At 31.5% G+C, this 23,743-nt stretch overlaps 1 protein-coding gene across 10 annotated transcripts in view; it reads left to right on the top strand.

The window, feature by feature from the left end:
* Window positions 1-23,743, top strand: part of LOC127721871 (protein couch potato-like) — a 96,448-nt gene that overhangs the window by 52,751 nt on the left and 19,954 nt on the right. For 5 of the 10 annotated variants that reach the window (XM_052228689.1, XM_052228685.1, XM_052228687.1 and 2 more), the window contains exons 2-6: window positions 16,296-16,373; window positions 19,289-19,342; window positions 20,703-20,765; window positions 21,954-22,092; window positions 23,152-23,199. In XM_052228689.1, the coding sequence (XP_052084649.1) occupies window positions 16,296-16,373; window positions 19,289-19,342; window positions 20,703-20,765; window positions 21,954-22,092; window positions 23,152-23,199 (382 nt within the window). Of the gene's footprint in view, window positions 1-9,985; window positions 10,152-16,295; window positions 16,374-18,136; window positions 18,191-19,288; window positions 19,343-20,702; window positions 20,766-21,953; window positions 22,093-23,151; window positions 23,200-23,743 lie in introns of those variants that run through there. The other 5 variants (XM_052228688.1, XM_052228686.1, XM_052228691.1 and 2 more) reach the window with 4 other exon arrangements.

Below are 23,743 nucleotides of genomic sequence, written 5' to 3'. Positions count from 1 at the left end.
AAATATCACAGCTTTTGAAAGAGTGGGAAAAATTGATTGATTGTTGCTTATTTAATGGTCCAGTGGCAATAGACCACTTTCGAGTTGTGTCCTTCACTGGAAAAGTTCGTCAATTATGAGCGCCTTTGTGACGTCATTTACCAGATAGAGGGGATCGCCTGTATCCCTGCACTATTAAAGTTCATCAAGAATCTTCGTGATCGTCATTATGCAAGATAAACTAGAAATAATGTTTTTCCATAGGTACTTTAATCACAATTCTCTAAAGACAGCAGTGCTGATTATCAATTATAAGAATATAATTTGCAGAATAATTCGTGCAATACAGCATTATATTTTTTCAACCCCTCGCTCAACATTGGAAGGAAGTGACGATGCCCCGAAGTGAAACGAATGATGTTCACTAAAACCAAAGTTTTGACAAAATGCAACAAACTCGAAAGTTGTCAAATGTTTTGTGCATATTTGAGGAAGAGAAACTATTAATACAATAGGCAGGTTCTGCATGGTGGGATGATAGGGATTAAGGGCGGGAAATTTGGACTGCCACCAGAAATAATGGTAGAAATTAGGCAAGAAAAAAATTTAGAAAATACTTCAGGGGAATAAAGACATAAGTAAAAGAGATGAAACAATAGCTAAATTGGGAATAAAACAGACAAAACAGACCTAAAAAATTCTGCTTTACTAAACACAACATATTGGCAGAGCTATGTTAAAATGCCATAATACCACACTTTCAGAAATTAAAAAAAAAGGTTCCATTAAATGTCATAGTTTGTAAATGGGTATCACATTTTGTGGTTTGTCATGTGGTATTTAGATAGATCTGTAAATAGAGACAAAGATTGTCATAATTAGTGAAATATGACAGATTGGCAGGACAGATATTGACAGCTAGCTGTTTTATTACATAATAATATTTACCATATATATAAATATTGTGACTTTAATAGAGATATAAATAGGCCAATGACTTACTCATTCTACATAACGGAATTTCCTGAACTTGCATGAAATACATGACGCTGGACATTGAATGACCAACATAAGCCAAAACAATTAGCATGAAATCTTTGCTGCTGGACATTAAACAACCAACATTAGCCAAAGCAGTTGATTGAATATGTATCAAAGAAGCTTTTTTTAGGATATATATATATATATACAAGTCTAAATTGAAAACAACGTTCAAACCTATGATTGCATTGGATAAAAACCGCAATTTTTATACGTGTGCATGTAAAACAATTTCGTGGTAGAGGGGTCTAAATACAGCACAAACAACATTTTCCAAAAGACCAAAAAGTGTGAAAAAAGTATATTTTAACAAAACGCATTTGACTAACAGGTCGAACAACTAATGTTCTTAAACCCTGATGACTGCCATTGACGATTGCCAAATAAATTGATCACAAGATTTAACAAAATGGATCTTAATATTAATTTAATACCAAACAGAAAACAATAAACTTGCGGGAAAGATGGTATACCACAAACATGAGGTGCAAACATTTGTACACCATATCCGGATTTCGACAATTAATGTCTCTTCAGTGATGTTAGGGATCGAAACGGTATTTGGAAGGCCATATAATTTACCTCAATTTAGGATAGACTCTTGAATTTTAAAGAGTCGAAATAGGATGAACGGATCATATAAACCCGAGGGAATATTATAATGTATATATATATATATTTGTTCATGAAATTTCAATTTTTGTCCCATCACATAGTCAAAATAGTAAAGGATTCTAATAGGATATAAAATAGACCAGAATAAATTACCTTTATACAAAAGCTCATTTGATGAGCTTACAAATTTTCTTGAAATGGATTGTTTCATAGGGCATATAGACAGATAGACTGATAATCTATACAACTATGCTTGTTAAGGAAGTTCGCTCCTCTTGTTTTTGAATTTTTGCCAGATATTCGGAATCCTCTGGTTTTATCCATGTAGTGCCATTGAAAATTTTTGCCCACTAACCCCTACTTTTCTTTTCATAATTTGATTAAATATAGTTTAAAATGCCATCTTTGAAAATCTTATTAAATCCTTGTTATTTTTTTGTCGAGCCTGCGACTTTTGTCGCAGAAAGCTCAACATAGGGATAGTGATCCGGCGGCGGCGGCGGCGGCGGCGGCGTTAGCTCACTTCTTAAAAGCTTTATATTTTAGAAGGTGGAAGACCTGGATGCTTCATACTTTGTATATGGATGCCTCATGTTACGAAGTTTCCGTCAGTCACATGTCCAATGTCCTTGACCTCATTTTCATGGTTCAGTGACTACTTGAAAAAAAAGTTAACATTTTTTGTAATGTTAAATTCTCTCTTATTATAAGTAGTAGGATAACTATATTTGGTATGTGCGTACCTTGCAAGGTCCTCATGCCTGTCAGACAGTTTTCACTTGACCTCGACCTCATTTCATGGATCAGTGGACAAGGTTAAGTTTTGGTGGTCAAGTCCATATCTCAGATACTATAAGCAATAGGTCTAGTATATTCGGTGTATGGAAGGACTGTAAGGTGTACATGTCCAACTGGCAGGTGTCATCTGACCTTGACCTCATTTTCATGGTTCAGTGGTTATAGTTAAGTTTTTGTGTTTTGGTCTGTTTTTCTTATACTGTATGCAATAAGTCTACTATATTTGGTGTATGGAATGATTGTAAGGTGTACATGTCTAGCTGGCAGGTGTCATCTGACCTTGACCTTGTTTTCATGGTTCAGTGGTTATAGTTAAGTTTTTGTGTTTTGGTCTGTTTTTCTTATACTGTATGCAATAGGTCTACTATATTTGGTGTATGGAATGATTGTAAGGTGTACATGTCTAGCTGGCAGGTGTCATCTGACCTTGACCTAATTTTCATGGTTCAGTGGTTATAGTTAAGTTTTTGTGTTTTGGTCTGTTTTTCTTATACTGTATGCAATAGGTCTACTATATTTGGTGTATGGAATGATTGTAAGGTGTACATGTCTAGCTGGCAGGTGTCATCTGACCTTGACCTTGTTTTCATGGTTCAGTGGTTATAGTTAAGTTTTTGTGTTTTGGTCTGTTTTTCTTATACTGTATGCAATAGGTCTACTATATTTGGTGTATGGAATGATTGTAAGGTGTACATGTCTAGCTGGCAGGTGTCATCTGACCTTGACCTAATTTTCATGGTTCAGTGGTTATAGTTAAGTTTTTGTGTTTTGGTCTGTTTTTCTTATACTGTATGCAATAGGTCTACTATATTTGGTGTATGGAATGATTGTAAGGTGTACATGTCTAGCTGGCAGGTGTCATCTGACCTTGACCTCATTTTCATGGTTCAGTGGTTATAGTTAAGTTTTTGAGTTTTGGTCTTTTTTTCTAATACTATATGCAATAGGTCAACTATATTTGGTGTATGGAAATATTTTATGATCTTTATGTCAGTCGCGCAGGTTTTATATGACCTTGACCTCATTTTCACGGTTCATTGCTCAGTGTTAAGTTTTTGTGTTTTGGTCTTAAACTATAAGCAATAGGTCAACTATATTTGTTATATGGAAGAATTGTTAACTGTACATGTCTGCCTGGCATGGTTCATCTGACCTTCGACCTCATTTTCATGGTTCATTGGTCAATGTTTAGTTTTCTTGGTTAATGTTAAGTTTATGTGACAGTTGTAATAAAGCTTTATATTTAGGACTATCAACATAATATCAATGATTAGTAAAGAAGGCGAGACATTTCAGTGTGTGCACTCTTGTCATACTATTTTACAGAAAAAAGGTGCCAATGTTAAATGTATGAAAAATCTAGAGAGAATCATTTCCTGCTAAATTTTCAATGGCTTATATCTCGAAAACAAGCACAAGGACCCTTCATTTTTATTTGCCTTTTTAGTTCCTGTATTTATATACTATCAATTTATAACAGTCTTTTAAAAAGCTTATTATTTTGAAACAGAGTAGCGAACATCCTTAATGTTAATCAGACTTTAAAATAGGAAGAATATGTTTCCTATGTTGAAATGTTACTCACTATGACATTGTAAATGAGACTTCTGAACTCGTATTAATATCTTTATACACTCAGGGTAGTCTAGACCATTTTTCTAATCATTTACTAAAATGAAATGTACAAATTAATAATATTTGTAGCCCAGTGGCAGTGCTTTAATTTTGAGGTGTATGATTTCACCTAAAAGTAATAAAATTTTTTGAATTATCTCCCCTTCTATGAGATTGTTCAAATTCTACTTGATTATTTATTGACTAAAGATGAAGTCGATTTTATGATAAAATTTGTCATAAATAAAGTGATTATTTGTTCAAAAGACAAATATTATTCTCGATTACAAGGTATTTCACTTTCTTAAGCTTTCAAAACTGTTGTAAAAAACGTGATACGCTTGTTAACTACCTATAAAGCTGTCACTTGTAGATCCACTTAATTCATCCTCTATGAAGTAATTCTGTGAGATTAATTATTCTTTATGAATCAATTCTGGGTAATAAAACATTAAAATTGCTTTGTGTATATGTTATTATATAGGCACGATCGCAGATGTCTTGTTTCTATAATGATCTGACCGGTTGAAAAATCCCTGGATTGATTTATTTGAAGTTTTTTTAATGAGTAGATGGAATTAATCTGTCCAGTGTAGTATTCATTGTTTGATTTGTTTTTTGTTAGGGGAGCTTTTTGTTTTTAAGTAAAGCAAATTAATAAGACACAATACACCTGAAAAAATTTTATTGATTAAATGTTGAGACAAATTCAATGATGTTTGTATAAAAAGAGTCATCATTGAATCTGAATTAAGAAATGCAGCTTAGAAGTCGATTGATGTAATTTTCCGAATCAGTGAATTGATTATTATTCCATTGTGTAATCCCCTATGTACTAAGATACGGTGCATGTTATCAAGTCTTAAAACATTTACTTCAAAATTATAACTATTGATTAGCTAACTTAAGTAAAAGCAGTCAGTCGATTAAATTTATTGGCAAAATATGTAATGTTGGACAGATAGTAGCTAAATCTATATAAAATATCATATTATGGAGTGACAGGTTATTATAGTTAAGAGTTCCTGTTATGATAGGTCAATTTTGTTCTAAGTTGTACTGGAAAAGATACCAATTTATGACAATAGTAAAATATAACAATGGTTTTGTGGATTCATTTATTCTTTGCGGAAACCAGTTTTCGTGGACTGGGGAAAAATTGTGTTTTTTGTGAATATCTTGATTTCAGAGTTTTGTCAAAGTCAGCATTGTTTTAAAGCCTAAAGAAAATTTGTCCTTTATTGGCAGGGCCTCGGTGGCTGAGTGGTTTAAGTAGTTACTACTGTAATCACTAGCCAGTCAACACTGAGGTTGTGAGTTCGAACCCCGCTCGTGCGGGTGCACTTGACTCCAATCTTAATTGACTAGGATTGTCAGTTTCCCTATCGAAGGTCGGTGGTTTTCTCCGGCTTCCTCCACCAATAAAAACTGGCCGCCATGAAATAGCCCAAAAGCGGTGCTTAAAAGTGGCGTTATAACACCAAATATCAATCAATTCAAATCCTTAATTGGCATTTAAATTTGTGGTTCACCCAATAACCACAATTTCCATGAATTTTGGTCTCCCTCGGACACAGATCCTGAAGATTTGATGTGGAGGGGGTTCTGCTGAGAATCCATAGTTTTACAAACTTCTTCATTTATTTCTTAGTGTTTTAATGGTAAATGATCTAAACATTGGTTTAAATTATCAAAATAGTAATTCTAAATGGTTTTCATCCTTGGAATATTTTCTACATTTGAGTTGTCAAGATGAAATGATATAACAAAAAATATCAACAAGTCATTCTCCGAGGAATATTGAAGGAAAAAATTGATGATACAAAATTAGACATTTTCATTAAAAGAATTCAGAAAAATACATGGTTTCTTTATCCCAATGGACTCGAGGAATTTAATGATCCAACATGTGCAGACAGTAGTGCATTAATGACAAATAAGAGTAATTACATATCGATCATGGACTCTTAACAATGTCATTGGCAGAAAAAAATCATTTTCCAATATTATTTTATACTCTTAATTTAATTTTATAGAATTTGTTTTTTGGTAATATAAATTCCATAAGTTTTGGAATAACGATGTTAAGATGTTCATGTCATGCATGATGAGAGATGACGATGTAAAGATGTTCATGTCATGCATGATGAGAGATGACGATGTAAAGATGTTCATGTCATGCATGATGAGAGATGACATGTCATGCATGATGAGAGATGACGGTGGATATTTAAACTATTATATCTTTATATTTTTATATTAAAATGAAAAAGTTTTTAAATATCTTTTTCAAGTATATAAAAAGCTTTTAGATTTATTGAACCTCTAAAGTAGACCTGGGTTTTTGAGGAGTAGTGAAGTAGAGTAATTGGTTTAGTATGTAGTTGGTTTTCAGGCTCAGGTAGTTTCTGGCAGATTTTTGTACTTCTGCTCAGATTTCTGCCTTTACAAAACAACCAATCTATTCCTGTGGTGTCCTACAAAACAACCAATATATTCCTGTGGTGTCCCCTACAAAACAACCAATCTATTCCTGCGGTGTCCTCTACAAAACAACCAATCTATTCATTTGGTGTCCTACAAAACAACAAATCTATTCCTGAGGTGTCCTAAAATACAACAAATCTATTCCTGGGGTGTCCCCTACAAAACAACCAATCTATTCATGTGGTGTCCTACAAAACAACCTATCTATTCCTTGGGTGTCCCCTACAAAACAACCGATCTATTCCTGTGTTGTCCTACAAAACAACAAATCTATTCCTGGGGTGTCCTCTACAAAACAACCAATCTATTCCTGTGGTGTCCTACAAAACAACCAATCTATTCCTGTGTTGTCCTACAAAACAACCAATCTATTCCTTTGGTGTCCTACAAAACAACCAATCTATTCCTGTGGTGTCCTACAAAACAATCAATCTATTCCTGTGGTGTCCTACAAAACAACCAATCTATTCATTTGGTGTCCTACAAAACAACCAATCTATTCCTGTGTTGTCCTACAAAACAACAAATCTATTCCTGTGTTGTCCTACAAAACAACCAGTCTATTCCTGTGGTGTCCTACAAAACAACCAGTCTATTCCTGTGTTGTCCTACAAAACAACCAGTCTATTCCTGTGGTGTCCCGTGCATTTGCAGCCTTTCATCCATATGCCGAGGTCTTACCTACCTTAGCCAGACTGATGGTCATATGCTGATTCTGCATGAAATATTTGTCACTGGACTTTACACAAACTGCAATCAATCAATCTTTTGATATTTTTTCTTTTCTTTTGTGTGAAAAATATTGACTTATGTATTTCAATACAGAATTATTGGAATTTTTGGAAATTAGGGTCAGAATGGGGTAAAAAGATAAGAGAATAATGGGGAAAATGCAAAATAAAGGGCAAAAAAAAATAAAGAATAATGGGCAACAAAAATACAGAATGAAGAATAACGGGCAAAATTTTTAAAGAATAAAAAAAAATGGCTAAAGAAAAATAAAAAAAACTACAGAATTGAAGGACTCCTCCTCCAAACCCTCTGAGCTTGTTACTGTAACTTAGTCTTTCAAATCAATGCATGAATATGTGCATGTCCAGTGGACAACAACTTTATACACATCCTCTGCTCCACACAGAAAAATTTAATAAAGCTTTTGTGAAATGCACAGAATATTAATGCAATTCCTGTGCAACAGACAGGAAAATCAATAGAATTACAGGCTGGCTTATATATTTGATAAAGTTTGGTTAAAAATTTTGAAAAGCCTTGAAACAGTTATAATCCTTGAACAGGATGCTTATGAGTAAGCTGTCAATTGAAAAATAAAAGTCATAAATCGATATTAATTCCCTATTCAAATAATACCTCTTTCAAGAAAATATATACAATTTAATCATTAAAAAGCCGATACTGTTTGAATTTCCTTATAACTGCTGTGAAATCAAATTTAAGGCAAGTTAATTTAGAAATGATTTACAGTGATATATATTTTTTTCTACCATCAATAATACCTATATATGCAAAATTCATGTTTTTGAACTTATAATTGTGTCAATTGAAAAAATGAACAAAAAGATTTCCATTTCCTTGGTTGACTTTAAGATGCTATTATAGAATATCATCATTAGTACCGCTAATCACTTGACTTTAAAGATTTCTTGATATTAATTATAAGGTTACTGCTGAATATATACAATATACCATCGAGATGAGGAACAGCAATAAAATGTTGATTTTGTTTTAATATAGGGATATTTTCAAGTATATATTGTGAATGTTGTCTTGTATGTATCCACCCTAGCTGTGGAATTGTAGTTATATATTTTAAGGTTGTTTGTGATTTTCTTGATGATGTAAGGGTCTATGGTATTTGAAATCTGCACAAGACCAAAAGGCTACAGTTCTGTAGATGTACCACGGCATATCTCCTTTCCCCTGAATAGATTTTATATATCAGTAGTTTAGAGCCAAATCTATCACTTTATGACAGAAACAATTAAAGATCGACTGTCTCTGTTGTGAGAAATCAGCAGAGGACCAAAGAGCTTCAAGTCTGCAGATGTATCTAATGCATATCTCCTTTCTCCTGAATATATTTGATATATCAGTTCAAACTATGGCTAAATGACAAAAACAATTTAAGATCGACTGTCTCTGTTGTGAAAAATCAGCAGAGGACCAAAGAGCTTCAAGTCGGCAGATGTATCCAACCCATATCTCCTTTCTCCTGAATATATTTGATATATCAGTTCAAACTATGGCTAAATGACAGAAACAATTAAAGATCGACTGTCTCTGTTCTGTGTTATTGATTTAGATTTAACACTCAGCTATAGATCTCTAAGTCGGGAACACAACTATGCCATTTCTCAACTTAACTTCTCGTTAAAAAATTGATGTTTTTGAAGATCCATTGCAAAAGACATCATCCGAATTTTTTGATTCCCCTTTGAGAATGTGTCGGAATAATAAATTTGTTCATTTAAGATTTATTAAGTAGACCAGACAATGAATGCTCGATTAGATAAGGAATTACACAGAAACAAACCGGGATCATTTTTTATCTTTGGGGACACAAACTTTGTCTTTTTAATGATCTGTTATTCTGTAGTAAGTTTGTTGTTGCTTGGTTTAGAGACATATATAACAGATAAATAAATTATAATGATAAATTTGTCTATGTAGTGAATAAGAACTGAATTGATGATCAAATATGATCAAATGGAACAGAAAAGATATGGCGACGTATCAATTTTGGAAAAAAAATGTAAAAATCCCAACATACATGCACTTGGCAAAATCTAAAGCAAAGAAATTGCTTTTATTGCTGTTTCTGTGTCTTTTATTCTTTCAACTCATAGCCAAAAATGTATACTCATTGCATGTTTTCATTGAAGATTCTGGCAGATTCTAGATTCTAGATTTTTGAAAGTAAACATAAAAAAATATAAGTTAACAATTTATTTCATTTAAGCGTAAGTTATAAAAATATAAAATTGCCTAGAGGTTGATAAAAACTGTAGAGGATAATTTACAAAAGAGATAATTGAATTATTAAATAGCATTGATTAAGTTTGTGATAGAGTAAATAATATTCTATCATGTATTTCCACTACGATACTTCCCAGAATAATCAACACGAAGTGATTGAACCCTCAAGTCAGATACAATAAGACATATGGATAATATCAAAAGTTTAACCACTCCGTCAATTCCGTGTTATAATTCCCAATTGACGGGAGAGAATGTTGACTTGTATTATTGGAAATTTTCGGCATTGTTTTATCAATAAACAATTGTCACTGTCCTCTGCTTGTATCAAGATTTATGCATAATTAATCAATATGCTCCATTGATCCAAGCTCCTATAGAACACGTTCTGCGTGAATTAACTTCTAATATTTCACATTTCTTGCTGTATCTGTGGTACAGAGAGATGGGGATTGATACCTGAAGATTTTCTCAGTTTCTATGATTATTTGGGTGATGTTCTTGGTTATAATGTAATTGGAAAGTCCAGAGACTTTAGGATCAATAGTGGTTTATATTAATTAGTCTGAAAATAGCGCAGAGAAAATCGTGTCTGCCATGTGGAATTAATGGAAGGGATTCAGGTAAAAATATTATTACAAATTTATCTTGCATTTACCGTAAAAAAGTCACTTTTAGATATTTGTCTTGTTATATTCTAGAAAATGATTTATCTTGTGATTACCATAAAAAATTCATTTGTAGATATTGTCTGGGTAAAGATTTGATTGGTATATGATACTGTGGATTCATTTATTTTTCGTGGTTACCAATTTTCAATGATTGAGGAAAACTTGCATTTTCGTGGATATTCAATTTCATAGTTTTGCCAAAATCTGCTTAAATTCCTGAAGAAAATTTGTAATTTGTTGGACAGTGGAATTCGTGGTTCCGAGGTAACCACGAAATCCACAAAATTTGGTATCCAAGGCATAATATTGAATCCACAGGAAGAGCATTTATTTTTGTGGGTTTCGAAATTTTGGGTCCTCCATGCTGTTCATCTTCGTACTTTGTACAAAAAACGTGTGTCTGGCATACAAAATTTGAATCCTGGTATCTATGATGAATTTATTCTAGATATTGTCTGGATTATGATTCAATTGGTATAATGATAGAAGTATTTATTTTCGTTGGTTAAAATTTCATAGTTTTGTTTCTTAATTTAATTTCATTGGTATTCATTTTTGTGATTTCCAGTTTGTGGAAGTTGATATTATTTGTAGGTAAAAATTTCGATATATTGGTCCTTTGAATATTGGAATTATCAGTAATTCAGTCAAAAAGACTGCAGGCCTGTTGATGAAATAATCTGCTCACTTTTTTGTCTGCAAATTAGAAATGAAAATGAGTAAATCTCTTATTAAAATGTGCACGATAGAACAAAAAATGTGAGTTTTTACATACATATTTAATCTAAGCCTAGCTTCATTTTCCCCATTAATACCATAAAAAACATCTGAACATGCTAATTCTGAATTTATGGTATGCTTTTTGAAAAACATGTAGACATTGTCATGAAAATTACAACCATAAAAGTATTGTTATTAAGCGAACGTAGATGAAATAGGAGACACGATACAGCTAGTTTGTAGCACTTTTCAAATTAACTGCTTACAACGCTAGTTAATTAATTGAAACAAAAATCTCCAGAGATATGGAATACATTCAATAGAACTTAATGTCACTGTCACTCCCCGTCAACTACTTAAAATTAAACAATTAAATTCTGAGTATTCTTTAGACTTGAATAAAAAAACATAACAAACACGTATCTATATAAAATCTATAGAAACGGAGGACTCTGGGAGTAGAATCAACTGATTGGAGGACTCTGGGATAGAAATATGATGTTGTGTTCAACTGATCAAGTAGGCAGGAACATTCTTTAATGTACTTATCCTTTAAATAGTGTAATACATGAAGTTATCAGCTGGCATATTGCTCAAGTTGCACATGGGTCAAGTTTGTCGTGGACCTGCAGGAAAGTTCTTATCTTGACCACTGAAATTTGCTGATTCATTATTACTCGTTGAATTAGAATGCATGCTGAATATTTTATTATTTTACCTGTTTTTATCTAAAAAAGTTCTTAAGCATCACTCTTTTTAAAAAATGTCTTGAAAGTAAAATTTACTATTTACGAAGATTATATTATTTTTCATTCCCTTTATTCAACATAAATTTCACCGTCTACTTTACCATCTTATGTATTTCCCGTATTGGCCAGATATCTGTGATGTTCATATAATTTATTTCTGAGGCAACAACATAAGTGTTAGATTGGGCATTTCTATAATCAGCAGATTTACTTAACTTTGAGCAGGCTTTCATTAACTGTGTAACAGTTTAGTTAGAATTGTTTTAATGTCACACCCCAACAAACTTCTACAAATTTTCTAGACTTATAGCTTAAGATAATAAAATTTGTACAAGAATGTTGACTTCTAGGTTTTTTTTGTTTTTTTGCTTTGTCTGTTTGCTGTCTCATCGACATATACCCCACAGCCTCTTTTATCCATATCACATTCGTTTCTGAATACTGTTAATTTAGTATATTTTGTGGAGTACATATTTTTGCAGATTTCATGGGTAAAGAAAGGTATTAACCAAGGCTTTAATGTTTAACAAGCTTCAATCTTATATAGACTTATATGTACACTTTACCAAATCCACCGTAATCATATATTAACAAATACACAATTTTCCCTTACTCCATCAAAATTGGTACCCCAGGAAAATACTATTTAATCCACAGTAAGCACTATTTGAGATTAAGGTTGATTAAATAAGTGACAGACAAATTAATTACATGTTTCGCATAAATTAACATATGTAATCAAATAATCAAAATGGAATAACTACGATCTGAAAAGATCTGAAAATGATTCGGAATTAGATCATAAAATACGACACCATCAAACATACAGAGATCTAATTTTCCCATGACAGGCATGGATGTATAGATCTTTTGTCGCCATCATCCTTGGAAAGTGTATAAACCTCGACAGAGCCACGTATCGATTAATGGGTCATATATAGATGGTATTTATATTAAGAGGCTTATTTGTTCACAGTTATAATTGTGAATTAAAAAATGGCTTCAGATTCCCCGTGGATTTGTAAACATAATGCAGGTCGTGTATCAAAGGAAGTAATTACAGGTAAAAATATACCTGTTGTCAGTGATGAAGGTGATGACTGCATCTAAAAGGTGATGACTGCATCTAAAAGGTGATGACTGCATCTAAAAGGTGATGACTGCATCTAAAAGGTGATTGAGTTTTAATGCACTATGTATATGTTATATTAAAGAAACAATTAACTTTATATTTGGGAAATACTGAAATCCCAAGTGGAAATTCTGAGACAGGGGTACACCAGGCATGTTCCCCCCTAAAAAAAGATTAAAAAAAAGTAATAAAGGTAAAATTACAGCAACTTTTGTGTTAAAATAAGGTAATCTACGTCCTAGTTCTCATGAGCTCCCCCAAACATCAAATCCTGGATCTGTCCCGGAAAACAACAATTGTTTTTCCCATTTAAGACTTTAGGGTTTCTTTTTTGTTCTTTCTGTTAACTTGGTATTACACAAAACTCAACTACTGTACTAGTAGAATCTGATGTTCGTATTATTTGAAGCTTGTACAAGAAATGTAAATGAAAATATCAACCAGAAGTTTGCTTGTCAAACTAATGTACATTTCAAGCCATGTCACTTTTCAAACTAAGTCAGTTTATGGGTCACAATCTTCAATCAGCAATATCAATCTATTTTGCTAAACAGGAAAGTAATCTGTAGAAAAATATTATTGAATAAGTTTTAGCAGATAGAATAAATATTTGATTTATAATGGATCACTTTAATTGATGATAGTCGCCATTATTTGACAAGAACTATACAATCTTAGAAAGTGGACAGTGATAGATCATGATGGAAGGTCTTGTATACAGTGCCATTGATCATTGTACGAAGATTTGTGGCTTCAATACTCTACAGCGGAAATGCTCCAGTTTTATACATATTTCCTTGTAATTAGAATCTGATATATGCTAATTCCATACAAGGCTATTAAAAGACTGATAGCTGATGAAATTTGAAATCTTGCAGAATACTGAAACTCATGTAACTTGATCATCGTACAAGATTTGTGGCTTCAATACTTTACCACGGAAATGCTCCAGTTTTATACATATTTCATTGTAATTCTAGTCGGATGTATTCTTATTCTGTGAAAGCTTATTTAAAGAATGTTAGCTAAAAAATCAACTCGTGTAAATTGATCTTTGTAAAAGATTTGTGGCTTCAATACTTTACAGCAGAAATACTCTAGTCTTATACATTTCCTTGTAATTCTAGTCAGATGAATTCTCATTCCATGAAAGCTTATTTAAAGACTGATAGCTAATAAATCAACACATGTAACTTGATGTCTTTAGATGTTTTTTTTTTGTATTGTTGGGTTGCTGTTTCATAGACTTTTATACTTATTCATACCATTAAACTTATATATATTACGAGTCAGTCATCAAGTTATTGGGACCATGTATTCTTTTCAGTAATTCTTGACATAGATAGGTTGAAATAATGGTCTGCCATTTTCTGTCTATAATGTATTGTTTAACAGTGTTAATGGTTATATTCTTGTACTATTCACTAGTTGTCCATGCAATGGACCATTTTTATGCCCCCGCCATCACCACAGGGGGCATTAGGTGTTGCCCTTGTCCATCCGTACCTCCCAAAATTTGTTTCTGTTCTCTATGTTTGCCATAACCAAATGTTATAAAACACAGATCAAGTTTGAATTTGGGTGGCATCACTTTTACCGTTCTCGAGTTATGCCCCTTTATAACGTTGTATGTAATCGGGGGCATCATCTGTGTCCCATGGACACATTCTCCATTTATTTTCCTTATTATTTTGTGCTTTTATGTGCCTCATGGCAACATAGATTTTACCTAAACATTAAGAGCATTCTAATATCTGTTTTTGTCATTGTCTCTATCTAGTTTTTTTAGCTAACTTTAAGATGTGTTGAATTTTGGCAACAACTAATAAATATTACCTTGACCGGCATTTGACTTTTGATTTTTAGGATCATAAATTTATCCTTATTGGTAATGTTCGTGATAAATATCTATGTATTTCCATTATCCAATGACAGTTACTAAGACACCAATATATATCTGTGATTTCTCAGCCAAACTGTCCCAGGAGATCATTTATTGTCATTTATGTCTCGATGTCAGGAAAGTTATTGGAAGGAAATTGTTGACTTTTAGTTTTAGCATGGATATAACACATATAACACATGTACTTTTAATGAATGTTTATACCAAATTTGTTGCATAGAGATGTGTAATTGGAAAATTTCCCCCAAACAGAATATTAAATTGTTGATTACTGGGATGACCCTTAGAGTCCTGGAATGTATGATTGACACAAATGTTATTTATTTTATTTAATGAAGAATAAATATTAAAACACAAAAATATACAAAAAAGGAAAAACAGACATTTTCCAAAGCTGAGGAGAATCAGAAATAACATCTTTTCCTTAATCCTGTTAATCGACAGAACTTATTTTTCAAAAGTAAAGGAAAAGAATAGTTAATTTGCATGTCCATACAATTGACCATGATATTTATGGACTTTTTATAATCCAACAGCCCAACACATGACTATATTAAAATTAGGAGATGTGGTAAATTGATTGCCAATTACAGATCTATGAACCAGAGTCCAAATGACGTGGATTCCATGTCTGCACTGGTACACTAATCCTCATTTACTCTGTAATGTAAACCTACTGCAGTTTAACTTGCCGTAAGAGAATTCTATCGTTAATATACACGACTGAATTAACTCTCATTCCCGTCCAAAATTGGTAATATTATAGACCTGTTCAGGGTAGGAAATTAAGTTAACCTTTCTCTGCATCAAGTTTAATCATAGGATACTGGGTTATGATGGTTTAATTTAAAGTCAATGGAAGAATTTGTAAATACGTATCTGTGATACCAATAATGATTGGAATATAGTACTGTAATTATGTCGTAATCACTATCATTTAGATATTTAGAAAAAATATGGTATAATTAAGGGTCAATCTGTTCTAAGATGAGTTAAATAAACAATGGACAGTTTGCACCAGCAAAACTTCGAGAAGCCTCAAATTTACATTTGAAAGATTTATATTTGTATAAAATCTTAATTAATCCTAACTTAATTTCTACTTTTTTTTAAGGCAATACATCTGGTAGCTTTTAAGTCACTGTGTTATGAATAAATAATAAATTTGAAGAAAATAAAGATTTTGGTCTTGTTTATAAAAATAAAGAGATGAGGTATGATTGCCAATGAGAGAACTATCCACCAAAATTCAAATAAAGTGGATGTAAGCAATTATAGACAACCGTACCGCCTTCAACAATGAGAAAAACCCATACCCTATAGTCGGCTATAAAAGGCCCTGACATGAAAAATATGGAACAATTCAAATGAGAAAACTAAACTACATGTTTTAAATATAAAAAAAACAACACACTTTTGGTATTTGTTAATCCATAAACTTTAATTTGATCATATATATTTGGATACTTCAACAATTTATTTGTTTTTATAGAACTATAACATTTATTTATCATCCTGAATATACATGAGATATTTGCCACTGGCTTTTTGAAGGAAGCAACAATCAACTATATATTTATTTGTATTTTCAGGTACGAACACTATTTGTGAGTGGTCTGCCTATGGATGCAAAGCCTAGAGAATTATATCTCCTCTTCAGAGCTTACAAGGTAAGACTTTTGTCTCGACAAAAAGATTTTTACCAAAATGTCTCCACAAAAAACTCATTAATATACCAGGTTTATAAATTGGTACACCAGAAATGCGTTTTGTCAGCTAGTACATAAGATTTATTGGTGGTGCTCTAATCAAAACAGTTTGTAGACCAAATCAAAAACGAAGTTGAAAAGCAATGAAAACCATAAAAACGGAAAAGTTTGACAAAAACAGCTAAGGCTATATTTGACTTGGGTAAGAAAAACTTGTGTGTTTCCATTAATTCAACTTAAAAAACATGAAACAAGTAGAAACAAAATAAAAATTCTATTTCAACCCGGAATAATCTCCATGATTTATTTAACTTGAAGAAAATCACTCGTCACAATAAAAGTGATTTATTGGAAGAAATACAAGACAAAGTGTGCAATAGTTTCAAGAACAGAAAAGCATAAAGACAATATAAATTAAGATTACGCTGGAGTAAATTGACACCTATATTCCCCACTTGATGCTCAACGGAAAATCTCAGATCGGCAGCCATTCAGTAATTCATCAGAGCTACTAATTACAACAGAATGTTATCATTGTTTATAATTACAACTTAAACGATAACTTCACTTTAAAATTGAAGTGTCATTTACGTCAAGAGGAAATCGCCTACAGAAGAAAACATGCCATACGTGTCAAAAAAGCAAAAAAAGATTTAGAAATTTTCTTTAAACTTGAACGGTTAACTTGGCTGGTAAATCCACCAGTGAATTGACAAATCATGAAATTGTAATAATATTAGAATTTAAGTAAGTTATCTTCTGCATGTTATCATCAGAGATTACGTAAAGTGACGATTTTTGCTTCATTGTAATTTAAACGGTTAAGAATCGGTAGAAAGAGCGTGAAGCAAAAACAACATTATTGCATAATATTCTAATTTTACCAAAAAATTACTGTTAATGACACAATATTTATGAGATAGCGTTTTCTTAATTTTTGAGCTTGTGAATAAAAGCCTGATTTTCATTCTCGCAATGTCTGCAGAAATAATTCTTTCTTTTAACCTAATCTGATAATCCTAATAATTTCCTTAGTTCCTGCTTTTATTCCCCTGAGCCAGATTATATTAAGTTTAATTGAATTCAGTCTTAGATTATTGCCATCCTGTGTATAAGGTGTCACAAATAGAATCTGAAATTATATTCTTAAATCATAATTTAGGTGGCGTGAAGCAATTGTTACTGTAATTATTTTGAGTTTAGCATGAAAAGTATGAAATTCAAGCTTATCAAGAGTTTAACATTAAAATGTATTAACTCGTAAAATGTAGCTATTTATACCTTATAGAATAGAGATATTTGACTTCAGTGAGAAGTATTGAAAACTTTATAGATATAATACACTAAATAATGTTTAAATTACTATTAAGGACACCATATACACACTGCAGGCATTTCATTCTTTTATTTTAGTTTCCATTCTCTTTTTCACTTTTTGAATATGAATATTGTTATAGAAAATTATCATGGTGATATGTAACTAATATGGATGATGGAATTTTGATTCAAATTTGAATTTTGGTAGTGGTTGCAATCGTTGCTGTGTTTGGTCAAAAGGTTCACAAATGGAATTTAGAAATATTATACAGTCAAACCTGTATATGTTCACCTTCTGGACCTGTTTGAGATTTGGTTAAAAAATAATTGTTTGTGTTCAGTGTTAATCTAATGCTTTACTAAATATACCTCAATGCTATAGGTTGGAAACATTTTACTGATTTCAGGGTTATGAAAATGCTTTACTAAAGGTGATGGGTAAACCTGGCAAAAATAACAGTGTAAGTTGGTCACCATGGTCACCACATGGTGAAAGTTTATGTGTCAGAATTATGTTATTTTTCACCATCACCATAGTGTTTCACCATTGCAGCGTTAATACAATAAAAATTAACACAATTTTATTACATGTCTGTCCGTTAATTCACCAAAAATGTTATTGTTCATAATTTTCACCATTAACAGTGGCATGTGTATATTTTTTTTGTAGAATGACATTTGCAGACTAACATCTTGGGCATTGCACATCACATTATGACTAACACATTATTTGTAAATTAACATATCATTTTATGCTGAAATTTGTCATGTCATATTTGTCAATAAAAGTACATTCATAGGTAGTGACCTTTCTGTACTTTGACATTTGCAAATTTGACCTTGACCCTGATTTTAGCTATAGTGCAGGCTATTGGCTATTCAGCTTCTTTTTATTGCTTATATTATATATGATTGTGTATTTCAACATCTTGGTGAAAACTTCAGTTTTAAGTGATGCATTAATCTGTAGTACTTTTGTAGACAGGGTGCACCTGATGCCTCCACTTAAGAAAATTCATTAAAATTACAGCCAATTTATTGTCAAAATAAGGCCATTATATATATAATTCTAATTCCTAATTCAGTTTTACCTGTTTTGTATTGGCTTATGCTATGATTTTGTTCTGAAAAAGTCACTAGCTTTGATTTGGGCATTTATCTATAAGATATACAAAATGAATCCTCCTCTTTCTTGAGAGTGGTAATGGGACATCGTATATGTCAATTTCCTTCAGATTGATCCTTATGGTTGTTCCAAAAATGGTTTGACAAATTATTCCAGAGTCCTGGTCCATTATACTGGAAATGTAAAGGGTTTTAAAAAATGAAATGCTTTAAAAATGCCCAATAGTAATGGAAATTGCCACCAACTTCCAAGCTTAAGATTTTGTTGTAGTTTTTGGGTTGCTGTCTACTATGACATTTATGCTTCATATATATAAGTAATAAAGAGATCTGAATAGTAACTAACAATAACCAATAGCCTGCAAGTATTAATGTCACATGATTAAAGCTCACAGCTCACGTTGCTTGTATGTTTCACATTATGTTTTTTACAGGGTTATGAAGGTTCGTTATTAAAGGTCACAAACAAAAACGGCAAAAATACCTCAGTAAGTACTGTATATTGTTGTGTATTGATTGCTCATATAGTAGGAGCACCACATGGAAATAGATTGAGTATGATTCGGAGAATAAATTGAATGCCATTTGTTGTCTTTGAAAACACAAAAAGAGTAGGAGTGTATCTAATGATTGATTGATTGATTAACAGTCAGCTTCAAATGTTGCATGCATATTCATGACCTTTTAAATTGATTCTGTGATAGGAATATACCCTGCTTTGTAATCAACTGAAATACTGAGCCAGTGACATTGGAAGAGAAGACTTGAAAAACTTCAGTATTTTTTCAGTTAAGGCTTTAAAATATACAATAGGGGTTTTATCAACACATTAAAATAACGCATCTATTTGTAAAACTAAATATTACCGAATTAAAGAATTCGAAAAGAAAAGAAGAAAATAATTGTTAGTTGAGACATTTTCAAGACTTGAATTTAAGATATAGAGGTTCAGAACTGAAATTCTAGAAATAAAGTTGTGCTACGTAAAGTTAAAAAAGAGTATTTAAAAAAAAAATACGATTGCAACATATGTAAAATATATAAGTACTGTGGATTCATTTATATTGGGTACCAGTTTTCATGGATTGGGGAAATTCTCCTACAACCCTATGAGAATTTGTAAATTAAAATTCATTAACACTTAATATTTTACCCACAAATTGATTACAATAAGTACCCTATAAATTCAAATGAATCTACATTAAAAACATTCTGTAAGATACATGTACTATGAATCTTCAGTAAAAACATTCTGTAAGATACATGTACTATGAATCTACAGTAAAAATATTCTGTAAAATACATGTACTATGAATCTACAGTAAAAACATTCTGTAAGATACATGTACTATGAATCTACAGTAAAAACATTCTGTAAGATACATGTACTATGAATCTACAGTAAAAACATTCTGTAAGATACATGTGCTATGAATCTACAGTAAAAACATTTTCTAAGATACATGTGCAATGAATCTTACAGTAAAAACATTTTCTAAGATACATGTACTATGAATCTTACAGTAAAAACATTTTCTAAGATACATGTACTATGAATCTACAGTAAAAACATTTTCTAAGATAACGTAAATTTATAAATTTTTGTGTGCATTTATTGCAATTGTTGATCAAGAGACAAAAAGAGAGATTATTTATTGTTATTTCAGAAAAGGCTCATGCATGCATATAATGCTTTCAAAATTTAAAATGACTTCTTATTTACGCAAAACCTTTCCATCGCAAATTTTGCAATAAATTTACAGTACTTTAGATTGTACCATTAAAGATGGATAATAATTTATGTACTTTATGTGTTTAATATAAAATTGTGTTTTTTTGTCTTTGTAGCCTGTAGGATTTGTAACATTTAGTTCCCGAGCAGCTGCAGAAGTAGCCAAGCAAGATTTACAAGTAAGAAATCATTTATTTTCCGATGTTCATCAATTAGTGAGAGCAGCTGATATCAACTGCTCGACAAAATTTATATAAAAAAATTACATAGCTGAGAGATGTATAAAATTAAATTTCAAACTTAGTTCCAGACAGAGGAAGTAGTATTAGCACTACAATCTTTGTTTCAGTGGAAATTGCGTATGTTTGTGTTTTATACGTAATTTTGGGGGGAAGTCTTTAAATCTTATTTCTTCCTTAGAGGCAAACGATTTTATACAGTACAAAAGAAACATGGTGATAAATTGCTGTTTTCCAATCTATCGAAGTGCAATTTTCTACAGAAAAGTTCCTGGTGGCAACTCACACTTCTTTATTGTAAATAAGTACAGTATAAACAAACACAACATGTAACTATGTTTTATGATATTGTAACTCTATTGTATCCATTGAAAATGTTGCAAAATATTTTTTCCCATAACAGAAAACATATGTTTTTTACCATTTTTGATGAACATACAAACACAAGAGATTGATAAATGTGTTTTCTGGAAATACTGCATCCAAATTATGCCTCAAGAATAAAACAAATTTGTTCTTTTGATGCAAGGCTTATCCAATTGCATGTTTTTCTGTAATAAAACATCTGAAGTATTTCTGAAGTTGCAATATTGATTTGAAATCGACTTCACCAATAAAAATTCTGCTTCATAAATGTGTTTTTTTGATTTTATTTAATGGTATATCTTCAAAAGATGCGGTAGAAAAAATATAACAGTTATATATCATGTTTTGTAATTTCCTTAATTAACAAATCATTTTCAAGTTAAATTTAGATAACATTTATATTTAGATATGATCTAAACTGGTCCACATATAGTAATAATTGGTGTCTGCTAATGTATTGCTATAAGTTACAATCTCGATGATAATTACATTTATTTAGCCAGATAATAAAGCACACTTGTTGAATGCCATACTGTGATCTGTATTTGCATAAATGCGATGTATGTGACTTTACATTGCAGTCATCTTATACAGGAAGCTTAGCAAAATTCCTAAATGTAAACTTGGCATACACAATTTTCAAGTTTTTCATTGTAACTTTTGGAAGGAGGACTGAAAATGTGTTATCTTCACAGCATTGCTGCATAATGTTGATGGAATTGTAAAATAACAAAAAATGATAATTGAATATTTTGATTTCAGGGTGTTAGATTTGACCCTGACCTACCACAGACTCTGAGATTAGAGTTTGCCAAGAGTAATACTAAAGTCACAAAGCCAAAACAACAAAGTCCCCAGCCAGCGGCAACACTTCCCACGTTTATACATCCTCTCACTGGTCGTAAGTACTCATGTTTCGGAAGAAGATTAGATTTTATATACTGAGGATTCATTTATTTTTTGTAGGTACCAATTTTCATGGATTGAGGAAAACTTATACTTTTTTCAGATACTTGATTTTGTGGTTTTGCTAAAGTCAGCATACTAGCCTATAGAAAATTTATACATTGCTGAAAATTTAAATTCATGGTTCACTTATAAAATACCCATGAAATCCATGAAAAGTTGGTATTCCATGAATGGTAATGAATCCACAAAAGTTGGTTTTTCACAAATGATAATGAATCCGCGAAAGTTGGTATTCCACGAATGATAATGAATCCACGAAAGTTGGTATTCCACGAATGTTAATGAATCCACAAAAGTTGGTATTCCACGAATGATAATGAATCCACGAAAGTTGTTATTCCACGAATGATAATGAATCCACGAAAGTTGGTATTCCACGAATGATAATGAATCCACGAAAGTTGGTATTCCACGAATGATAATGAATCCACGAAAGTTGGTATTCCACGAATGATAATGAATCCACGAAAGTTGGTATTCTACGAATGATAATGAATCCACGAAAGTTGGTATTCCACGAATGATAATGAATCCACAGTATTCAGAAAAGAACAATTGAAAAAAATATAAAAATGAAATCAATCTGAGTGATAGATAAAATTGAAAGGAAGACTGTAAAAAAAATATGTGAATGCATATCTTTTATGCATATATTTAAAGAATGGAAGAAAGAGTCAAATTAATTGTTAATTATTAAGAATTATCATATCTGGAAGACATTGTTTTCTTGAAAAATATAATACTGATTTAAGTCTTTGAGTTGATAATTTGATCTGATTATAAACCTCCATACAATTTTGCTTTCAAATTTTATATACACTTCTAAAAATCTAAATGGTCCTCCTTTTGGTAAAATTACAGATATTGCATGAATTTCTAGAGTTGATTACGAAAGTGGAGAAATTATATCAATTATACTTGCATAAATGTAAATAGTTTTTTTTTTTTTTTACTTGGTGAAATTAGATAACATTGTAATATATATTTTGAGGCGGGGGATCTATGTCTGAATCGTTAACTGGACGAGCTTTGACTGTCGGTAAGATATAATGTGTGGCGTGTAAGGGGCTTTTATGGTGCTTCAAAATATAAGGATGTTTTCCAATGTTACAAATATATTTATTTATAACAAATAAATCATAATTGCTAAAATTATGTAAGAAAACAATATAATATGCAGCAATAAAGGAAAGATGATTATTCATGTTTTGTTGATAGCAAGTTTTTCTCTCCTACTTAATTTTCATGGTTTACTGCTATTTAATTGCTTAATTGTTCAAAACTAAAAATTAACTCCTACACAAATTTGGCAGTAAAAAGATCCAATAGATTTATTTCAATAATAACATGATTGATAGTTGGCTTTCAAAAAATGGCAATATAAAATTGTTAAGCGGTTAGATAATTTCAAATAAATGGAAGGATGTAAAAATCGTGAAGTTTTTTTTTGTCAAGGTGTGTTTATTTACACCCAGTCAGGTCATGACTATGTTTACATCAAAAGAATGCGTTGAAATTTTGAAAGGCTTTTTTTCGATAAACATTTATATGATTTACAAGTTTTATATTATGGACTAGAGTTT

Source organism: Mytilus californianus, unplaced genomic scaffold, assembly GCF_021869535.1.
Source record: "Mytilus californianus isolate M0D057914Y unplaced genomic scaffold, xbMytCali1.0.p SCAF_12, whole genome shotgun sequence".
In the NCBI taxonomy this organism is placed as follows: Eukaryota; Metazoa; Mollusca; class Bivalvia; order Mytilida; family Mytilidae; genus Mytilus; species Mytilus californianus.
This window is presented reverse-complemented; position numbering and strand designations above follow the sequence as displayed.